Raw genomic sequence first — 10825 nt, forward strand, 5'->3', positions numbered from 1 at the left:
GAGTAAAATGTAATTTTTTTAAATTTAAAATATCAATTTTAATTTAATTTATAATTTTACACAAATAATTTTAATTTAATTTATAATTTTAAAATATAGGGCACACAAGATAATGTCAAAGGGGGAGACGACTCACATGAGAGGAGAAAAAAAACAAGAAAACTGGAAAAGATGCGATAAAAAAGAAAATCAGCATCACAAATCAACAACTCGGGGTATCGCGTAACAGAAACGTCGTCGTGTAATCCCGCGTATAAGAACCCAAACTTCCCCTCCCCTCCCCTACTACACTCCACATATCTACTTCGTCTGCTTATTTTGTCGAGTCCTTTAAGGCACTGCATCATCAGATCTGCTTCTTCATCTGCTTATTTCTTCCACTTCATCAGGAAATGGGTACGATTGCTAAGTCTACAAACTCTCTTGCTTTCTTCTTCAATCATTATTCTCATCTTAGGGTTTCTTCCAATGCTCAATTTTTTTATTATTATTGTCGTTGTTTTAGTGCTACTTCTGCCAAAACTACCAATAGTGGTAGAGATATTGTGGAAAGCCCCAATCAGTTCTTGAAATCTGTAAGAGATCGATGCAGATCTCGAAGCTTTAGGAATCTTGACGAGGCCTTAGGCCTGTTTGATAGAATGCTTCACATGCACCCTTTGCCTTCCATTGTGGATTTTACTCAATTGCTGGGTGCAATTGCAAGAATGAAGCATCACTCAACTGTTATTACTCTAATTAAAGAAATGGAACTGTCAGGAATTGCTCCCGATGCTTGTACTCTAGGGGTTCTGACTAATTGTTTCTGCCATTTGAACCGAGTGGATTTCGGCTTCTCTATCTTAGCAAGAATTTTGAAACTTGGTTTTCAACCAGACTCTATAATTCTAACAACTCTTGTCAAGGGGCTCTGTCTTCAGGGTAAAATTGTTGAAGCTATGAAGTTTGTTAAGGTAATGGAGAACAATGGCTATAAACCTAATACAATTACCTATGGAACATTAATGAATTGTTTGTGTAAAATAGGTAAGATCGGTGAAGCTATTGGGTTGCTTCGGAAAATGGAAGAAAGAAATCTTGAAATTGATGTAGTGCTTTATAATACAATCATTGATAGCTTATGTAAGGACAAATTGGTAACTGAGGCTTTGGCTTTTTTCTTTGAAATGACAAATAGAGGAATTAATCCAGACGTTTTCACTTACAATTCTTTAATTCAAGGCCTATGCAATTTTGGTCAATGGAATGAGGCAACTAAACTATGGAATGAGATGGTTGAAAGGAAAATCATGCCCGATTTGCATACATTCAGCATATTGGTGGACACACTTGGCAAAGAAGGGAGGTTGACAGAGGCTAAAGAAGTTTTTGATGCGATGATTAAGAGAGGCATAAAGCCAAATGTAGTCACTTACAATTCTTTGATTGACGGTTATTGTCTGCAAAATAAAATGGATGAAGCTATCAAAACATTTAATACGATGGTTCGAAAGGGTTGTTCGCCTTGTGTTGTTAGCTATAACATATTGATCAATGGATATTGTAAGAACGGAAAAATTGATGAGGCAATGAGTCTATTTCGTGAAATGTCTAACACCGGAATTTTTCCCAATGTTGCCACTTACAACACTCTAATTGGAGGGTTTTGCCGAGTTGGAAGACCTAAAATTGCATTAGAGCTACTCCACGAGATGCAAGGTTGTGGCCAACCTCCAGATATCCAAACTTGTGCTATTTTGTTAGATGGCCTATGTAAGAATCTACACTTTACGGAGGCAATGGCATTGTTTAAGGAGATGGAAGACAAAAGGTTAGACCTTAATATTGTGATTTACAGCATCTTGATTGATGGTATGTGTAATGCTGGGAAACTTACGACTGCAAGTGAATTATTTAATGCTCTTCCTACCAAAGGTTTTCAACCTAATGTTTGCACTTACACTATAATGATCAAAGGGCTTTGCAAAGAGGGACTGCTAAATGAAGCGATGGATTTATTTGAGAAAATGGAAGAGAACGGCTGTTCACCTAACCATTTCACTTATAACACTATCATTCAAGGCTTCTTGCAACATTATGAGACATCATGGGCAGTGAAATATCTCCAGATGATGCTTGGCAAGGGTTTCTCGGCAAATGCAACCACTGCAACAATTTTAATCGACTTGATGTCTACTAATCGAGCAGATAAAACATTGCAAGATTTTTTTCAAATATCTGTGTGAAAGCTTTCGAGTTCTTCGACTTGTAGGACAAATTTCATATTCTAAGCTTTCTATAAGGAATAAATACATATTTGCTGCAAGTCATTAAGGTGTTATTTATTTCCATGTCTTTTGGACTATTGTTGTGTATTGCTATTCCTATTTTGTTATATTTTTTTACAAATTTCTGTAGACTTGTGTTGTAATAAAAATAAAAAACATTCTGAAAGATTTATTCAATTATTTTGTTGATGCTGAATTATTGCCGAATATTGGTCATTTGGAGTTTGGATTTTTTTATGATTGTATTCTTATTGGCCCACCAAGTTGTTTTTATTAATATGTGAGTCCTATGTTGAAATTGATTATAGTTGTCATGTCATGGTGAACATGGTAATATCATGGTCAGACATTTAAATTCCCAATATATAGTTTGGACATTTCCTTTAAGCAACACATACTCGAACCCAATTGATCATTTTTCTAGACAAGTTACATCTTTTAAGATAAGGATAATAGAATGCCCTTTCATCTTTGTGCAATGAATTTTTTTCCTAGGTATACACTATACATTATTTCTTTCTTTTGTAAATTATTCTTAAACGTTATTAGCTCACTAAGAGGCAAAGGTAGACCTCTCACGTGGTAAGGCCTAATATCAAATACCTAATTCGGTTTCAAAAATTATTGTAGGTAGTAGTAGACTTAAAAATGAGACGGTCTTTTCCAATATTTTAATTATTTAAAAAATTAAAATATATATATATATATATACACATTAAAAAAATTAAAAATTAAAAATTGGGTGGTTTGAGCCACCCCCTATGGCCGGCCGGGCTTAACAATTATCCTTACCCTTGGTAAAAAAAAAAAAATCATGATTATGCATTTATGCCGCACCTCCCCCCCAGCAACTTGAGGGGGCAAATGTATTTAGGAATACTTGTACTTTGAGTCCTGAAACTTGAGTGATTAAGTCTACTCTAAATTCTTTTTTTTTTTTTTAATTTATTTTTTATTTGCTCCTCTAAGTTTCGGGAAATTTAAAGAACGTAAGGTTGAAGATGAATAAATTGGACCGTTTCACTAACCCAATATTTTTCTTGAAGTTTATTGCGTAGATAATGAAAAAAATACAATTTTTTATTTGAAATAATATAATTGACAGACAAAGGTATTGGTGCAAGAGAAAAAGAAAAAGCACAAGAAGGGACAAGCGTGCAAGTGTGAAATGTGCCGTACAGGCATGCAAAGCAAAAAATAAGACAAAAAAAAAGGACAGAATTTTCTTCCGAACTGAGTTAGAGGAACTTCCTCCAACTCATTGTGTTTGTAGCCTTTCCAGAAGAATTGACAAAAATGTTTCTTATATTCCTATTTCCGATTTGTGCCCTTTGTCTTATTTTAACTTTTTATATGCAGGTATGACTATTGCTTCATTTTGTTACTTACAATTCTTTCCACCCCCATATGATGCAGATGTAATGCCGTCTCCTCTTTTTTACTTAACCAATGATTATGTACAATATGCTCTAATATCTCTTTGTAAAATTTTCCTGTCAATATCTATGCAATGATCTAACTTTATGGTGACCAGCATCTAACATTGTCAGTAACAGATATGCGGTTCATGAATCTTTTGAGCTTTGTGCTCTTTCGAAAATGATTGAAATACCTTTCGAGGTTAGTGTTCATTCTCATATCTCTTTTGCCTCGAAAAACCTTTTGAGGTTAGTGTTCATTCTCATATATCTTTTGCTTTGGTTATCGCCTATGCGGTTTATTTATTTGCTTTTGTCCAAGATATAGAAGACATTGTATTTTTTAACCAATTTCTTATTCTCAGCTTGTTGACTCTTTGAAATCGTAAAATTCAAATGCATAGGAGCACCCATTTTGATAGCATCATTCTTCAACATGGGTGCCAAGTTGTCCATCATTGAAGAGGAGAGGAAGAAAGGCCAACAACTCATTGTGGACCAGTTATATTTTTAGAAGATTGCATAGACGAAGTTTAATTTTGCAATTTGATCCTTCTGTGTGTTCATGCTTTTGGTATTCAGCTATGGTATAATTTTGCAGCTTGATCCTTTTGTGTAATTATGCTTTTATTTTTATTTTTATTTTTGTTTTTTATTTTTTGTGACCAAACAAAGTATAATGTCTCTGAAACACTTCAATAGTATAAATTAAGGGTCCAAAGCCCTATTTCTGTAAGTATTTGGCTTATGTGCTCATTGTGTTTGTAGCCTTTTTACCCCACATAAGCCAAATCTTTTGTGTAAAATCCCCTTAAGATCATGATAATCTAAGTACGATTGATAATTACCTAGTATTTGTGGAACAAAGGGTTTGTCTGGGAATGAGGTATCAATAAATCTGATTTTAAAAATTGCGTTTTTTAAGTCATTATTTTTTAAAATTGTAAAAGCGTTTAGTAAAATATGTTGACAATTATTTTTTTTTATCAAATATTTGTTATACGAAATCGTGATTTTGGTTTAAATTCACGCATTTTTAAATAAACACCCCATAGCTTGCTTATAGAAATTGTAGATTTTTTTCCTATTTTAAATTAAGTGCTTTTTAAATTGTAATACCAAACGTCTTATGTTTTGCAATATATTTTAAAAACGCATATTATTCTTGAGGTATCAATAAACAAGGACTAATGATAACACTTCTTAGAGAGGAATAAAGGGAGAGATTGACACTTGACAAGAACTAATAATCAATTATTATATAGAATGAAAATATTTCTTCTGATTATGGACATTAGTTTATATAATATTCAGATATCTAGAGAAGTGCTCCTACATAAGTGCTTTCATGTGCACCTGCAACTAGCTTTATGTTTTTATTAAGGATCAAATAATGTTTATTACCTCATGTATAAAGTCATGTTCCAAATGTGTTTATTCAAGATAAAGTTTCCAATGGGTTTATAATTAGTTTCTCAGTGTCATCCTTTTTAAGTTATGTGATCAATGTGATAGTATATTGTGGAATGGGTTTGTATATGACATTCATTCACTTGGTATTGCATGTTTTTTACTACAATCTAAACCTTTCTAAAACTTTGTCGTGCAATTTATAGGAGCTTTTGGAACAAGATGCTAAAACATGCCCAGCAGAGGAGAATGTTAATACAAGGCCCATAGATTTTGGTCTTTGGGGGTATGATTCCCGGAATGCCCGGCCTTGATTCTTTACAATTGGGAGGTTCCTCAGTCCCAATCAATGCCAAGGCTTAATTTTAATTTTGAAAACAAATTAGATCTACCATATTCTTTAAGAATCTTTTGATGTTAAGTTGGGTTAAAATTTTTGACTGTTGTTTAGAGTCTTCAAAATGATGATCTGTTAATTTTAATTTGCATTCTTTGGATGAGTATTTTTTTTTATTAAAAAAAATAAATAAACATAATGACAATAATAGTAATAATAATGACAACGACAACGATGACAATAGTATCGTTTTTTCATTTTAAGTAAAATAGAGATGATTCATTTTAGGGTCAAAATCAATAAAATCATAAATAATATATGATTGGGTGTTAGACTCATAAAATCATATATGACAAATAATTAGCAGAATCGGCAGGCATTAAGCAATGATTTAAGAGTAAAAGTACCCTGCCTTTTATGGGACCCAAGTTTCAAAAATATAAAAAATGAACAACAAATTTTGTTGCGAAGCTATTCAAAAAACAGAATACGAAAAGCTAAGAACAACAACCATTTGGTCCTCAGGAGGTACTTCAATCGGCTGGGACCACGCCTAATTAAGCGGGGATCACTAATTCGAATCCCTCTCTCTACATGTCAAAAAAAAAAAAAAAAAAAAAATAACAACAACAACAACAATAACAACAACCGCAAAAGAATAATAATGATGTGAATTACCTAAACTTTCGACGAGTAGACAAACAATTTTCATCAAATCTTGAACTAAACAATATATATATATATATATATATATATATATATATATAAATTCAAGAGAACATTATGTCTAATTTCAAGAAACATACCAACATTCTGGACGAGGACAACCAAGCATAAGCATTAAGCATAAAAATTTAAAATATCAATTTTAATCTAATTTTATAATTTTACACTAATTTGACATTTAAAATTTCAAATGTCAAATTAGGGAAGGAAGACCACTCGCACGAGAGGTGAAAAATAAGAAAGAAATAATGTCGAAGAAAAGATGCGATAAGAAATGAAAAACCAGCATCACAAACCAACAACTCTGGGTAACAGAAACGTCGTCGTGTAATCCCGCGTATAAGAAACCAGACCTCCCCTCCCCTCCCCTACTGCTCCACTCCACATATCTCTACTTCGTCTGCTTATTTTGTCGAGTCCTTTGAGGCAGTGCATCATCAGATCTGCTTCTTCTGCTTATTTCTTCCACTACATCAGGAAATGGGTACGATTTCCAAGTCTACAAACTCTCTTGCTTTCTTCTTCAATCATTATTCTCATCTTAGGGTTTCTTCCAATGCTCAATTTTTTTATTATTATTGTCGTTGTTTTAGTGCTACTTCTGCTAAAACTCCCAATAGTGGTAGACGTAATGTGGAAAGCCCCAATCAGTTCTTGAAATCTGTCAGAGATCGATGCAGATCTCGCAGCTTTAGGAATCTTGATGATGCCTTAGGCGTGTTTGATAGAATGCTTCGCATGCACCCTTTGCCTTCCCTCATGGACTTTAATCAATTGCTGGGTGCAATCGCAAGAATGAAGCATCACTCAACTGTTATTACTTTGATTAAAGAAATGGAACTGTCAGGAATTGCTCCCAATGATTATATTCTGACTGTTTTGATTAATTGCTTCTGCCATTTGAACCGGATGGATTTCGGCTTCTCTATTTTAGCAAGAATTTTGAAGCTTGGTTTTCAACCAGACTGTATAATTCTTACTACTCTTGTCAAGGGGTTTTGTATTCAGGGTAAAATTACTGAAGCTGTTAAGTTGGTCAACAAAATGGAGAAGATAGGCTACAAACCTGATATAGTTACCTATGGAACCATAGTGAATTGTTTGTGTAAAATAGGTAAGACCGGTGAAGCTATTGGGTTGCTTCGGAAAATGGAAGAAAGAAATCTTGAACTTAATTTAGTGTTGTATAGCACAATCATTGATAGTTTATGTAAGGACAGATTGGTAACTGAGGCTTTGACTCTTTTCTCTGAGATGACAAATAGAGGAATTCAGCCAGACGTTTTTACTTACAATTCTTTAATTCAAGGCCTATGCAATTTCGGTCGGTGGAAGGATGTAACTAAACAATTGAATGAGATGGTGGAAAGGAAAATCATGCAAGATGTGAGGACATTCAGCATATTGGTGGACGCACTTGGCAAAGAGGGGATGTTGACTGAGGCTGAAGAAGTTTTTGATGTAATGATTCAGAGAGGCTTAGAGCCTAATGTAGTCACGTACAATTCTTTGATTGACGGTTACTGTTTGCAAAATAGAATGCATGAAGCTATCAAAGTATTTAATATGATGGTTCAGAAGGGTTGTTCACCTTGTGTTGTTAGCTATAGCATATTGATCAATGGATATTGTAAGAACAGAAAAATTGATAAGGCAATGAGTCTATTTCGTGAAATGTGCACAAAGGGGATTTTTCCTAGTGTTGCCACTTACAGCACACTTATCGGAGGGTTTTGCCGAGTTGGGAGACCTAAAATTGCATTAGAGCTACTCCACAAGATGCAAGCTTGTGGCCAACCTCCAAATCTCCAAACTTGTGCTATTTTATTAGATGGCCTGTGTAAGAATCTACACTTTATTGAGGCAATGGCATTGTTTAAAGAGATGGAAGACAAAAGGTTAGACCTTAATATTGTGATTTACAACATCTTGATTGATGGTATGTGTAATGCTGGGAAACTTACGACTGCAAGTGAATTATTTAATGCTCTTCCTACCAAAGGTTTGCAACCTAATGTTTGGACTTACACTATAATGATGAACGGGCTTTGCAAAGAGGGACTACTAAATGAAGCGAGAGATTTATTTGAGAAAATGGAAGAGAACGGCTGTTCACCTAACCATTTCACTTATAACACAATCATTCAAGGCTTCTTGCAACATAATGAGACATCATGGGCAGTGAAATATCTCCATATGATGCTTGGTAAGGGTTTCTCGGCAAATGCAACCACTGTAACCATTTTGATCGACTTGATGTCTACTAATCGAGCAGATAAAACATTACAAGATTTTTTTCAAATATCCATGTGAAAGCTTTATAGTTCTTCAACGTGTAGAACAAATTTCATATTCTAACCTTTGCAGAGTCAATATGTAAGGAATAAATACATATTTGCTTTGCTTGGTGGGAAAGAAATCACGTTTGAGCGAGTGCTCTTGAATAATTGCGATGAGGCATTTGAAGGGGCTGACAAGCTAATGGCAGAAATCAGGCAGATGACTGCGCCTAAACAAGAAATGGAATGCAGGGATAAAGAACGGATGGTTAAGCTGCAAACTCTAGGAAACATACGCCTTATTGGGGAGATTTTGAAGCAGAAAGATGGTGCCCAAAAAGATTGTCCTCCATATTGTTAAGGTTTGTATGGCATTCATTCATTTGGTATTACATGTTTCTTACTACAATTAGAATCTTTATAAAAACTTTCTTGTGCAATTTATAGGAGCTTTTGGAACAAGATGGTAAAACATGCCCCGCAGAGGAGAATGTTGAGGCAATATGTCAATTTTTTAACACCATTGGTAAGCAGCTGGATGAGACCCGAAATCTCGGCGAATGAATGATATCTGTTTCAGCAGGTTGATGGAGCTGACTGCAAACCCCCAACTTCCGCCACGATTAAGGTTCGTGGTTCGTAATGTTCTTGATTTGAGTGCCAACAACTGGGTCCCTCGACGTGAAGAAAGGTTAATTCCATTTCTTGTTGACTTTATTTCTTCTTTCTTTTTATTTTTTGTTTAAGATGTTTATGTCCTTATATTTTTCTCTGTTTTGGCAGGTGAAGGCAAAGACCATCAGTGAAATCGATTAGGAGGTAGAGAAGAATCTAGGCTTGCGTCCTGGTGCAACTGCAATCATAAGAAATGGTCGTAATACTGAGGCCCTCGGGGATACATGGCCCATAGGTTTTGGGGGTATGATGCTTGGAATGCCCGGCCTTGATACTTACAATTGGGAGGAACAATACTTACAATTGGGAGGTTCCTCGGACACATCCAGCAGTCTTTAATCAGCAAAACACCCTTTCGTAAATTCAAAGTTTTTACCGCAAGGTAGTGGCAGTATTATCACTGGTAAAACAAGTGCCTTGTTGCCGGGTGGTGGTGTGCCACCTGTCCAACCTAGTTCTTTTTCAGGAATTGAAACTGTTACGAGCAACCGCAAGCCTGTAGCTCTTGCTGCATCAGTGATACCTTCTCCTTTGAAGCCACTGGCTCTGGCAGCAGGATCAAATCCTGTCAATCTTAAGTTTTGGGGTATGTCAAAACTGTCTCTCTTCTGGAGGAATATTTCAGTGTTGGGATCCTCGATGAAGCACTACAATGTGTGGAGGAGCTAAAAGCCCCGGCATATCACCCCGAGGTTGTTAAAGAAGCAATTTCCCTTGGCACTGGAAAAGAGCCCACCATGTGTGGAACCTGTCATAAAGGAAGTGGGTGCCTTGTTTATGGATCAGTGTTGGTTGACATTGGCATTGATTTGCAGAAAGCACCAAATAACTTTGGTGAGGATCTTGCAGGGGTGTTAGACCTGAAGGTTGTACAGGAAGTTCTGAAGGAGGAGGAAGATGATAGGTTGTACAGGGGTGTTAGACTTGAAGGTTGTACAGGTACTTGAATCACTTGGAAGCACACTTGTAAATGTTTAGATATAACTAACAATTCTAATTATACGTAGTTTAATGTTGCCTAAAACTCAATAGAATCAAAATTGCACTATGGATTTTGTCTTCTGTGTTTCTCAACAAGGAATAGCCATCTGTTATGGTCATCGTTAAAATTTGAAAGAAAAAAAAATCTTGAATACTTGAGTAAATATTTTATTTGTTAATATGAGGATCACTTCCCAAGAGCTGCAGATTAATCTAAAGGGAGGAAGCAGCCTAGCTGGAGAGCAGAGGTGAAATAAAAGAAGAAGAAATGATATGTTGAAAACAAGAAAAAGCAGCATCACATATTTCTCTGCATTTCAACATAAAATAAATAAATAAAAAACGTTATATTCTTAATCATATCCCAATTTTTTGATAAACTTGATAAGATGCTTCTGATTTGAGAGTGAAACAGTATAATATGTATATAAAGATGATAAAATATATATATATATATATATTGGTAAATACTTTTTTTTCCATCAACTATAACGCATTATCACTTTGTCCTCATGAAACTCTCTTTTCGTCAGTCAACCACATTAAAAAACCTGAAATGACTCGAATACCCTAATTTATATACAAAAATTACATATAATACCTTTAAAATTAAACAAATTTAAATATATATTATTAATGTATGAGTACTAGTTTCAAAAAAATATAAATATATTAAAATTAAAAAAACACTTAAAATTTAATTTATATATATATATATATATATATATATAT

At 34.6% G+C, this 10825-nt stretch overlaps 2 protein-coding genes and 1 pseudogene across 2 annotated transcripts; all 3 read left to right on the plus strand.

The window, feature by feature from the left end:
- Positions 1 to 209: 209 nt before the first annotated feature.
- Positions 210 to 2500, plus strand: LOC132189023 (putative pentatricopeptide repeat-containing protein At1g12700, mitochondrial). The gene has a single exon (XM_059603498.1). It carries the CDS (start codon positions 393 to 395, stop codon positions 2223 to 2225), a length of 1833 nt encoding a protein of 610 aa, XP_059459481.1. The 5' UTR covers positions 210 to 392; the 3' UTR covers positions 2226 to 2500.
- Positions 2501 to 6452: 3952 nt separating this feature from the next.
- Positions 6453 to 8604, plus strand: LOC132189306 (putative pentatricopeptide repeat-containing protein At1g12700, mitochondrial). The gene has a single exon (XM_059603982.1). The coding sequence runs from the start codon at positions 6639 to 6641 to the stop codon at positions 8469 to 8471; it is 1833 nt and encodes a 610-aa protein (XP_059459965.1). The 5' UTR covers positions 6453 to 6638; the 3' UTR covers positions 8472 to 8604.
- Positions 8520 to 10174, plus strand: LOC132189542 (eukaryotic translation initiation factor-like; annotated as a pseudogene).
- The last annotated feature ends 651 nt before the right edge of the window (positions 10175 to 10825 follow it).

This window comes from Corylus avellana, chromosome ca8 (genome assembly GCF_901000735.1).
Source record: "Corylus avellana chromosome ca8, CavTom2PMs-1.0".
Lineage (NCBI taxonomy): Eukaryota > Viridiplantae > Streptophyta > Magnoliopsida > Fagales > Betulaceae > Corylus > Corylus avellana.

Coding starts and splice junctions, on each gene's coding strand:
- LOC132189023 (XM_059603498.1), top strand. CDS start 393: ATGGGTACGATTGCTAAGTCTACAAACTCTCTTGCTTTCTTCTTCAAT.
- LOC132189306 (XM_059603982.1), top strand. CDS start 6,639: ATGGGTACGATTTCCAAGTCTACAAACTCTCTTGCTTTCTTCTTCAAT.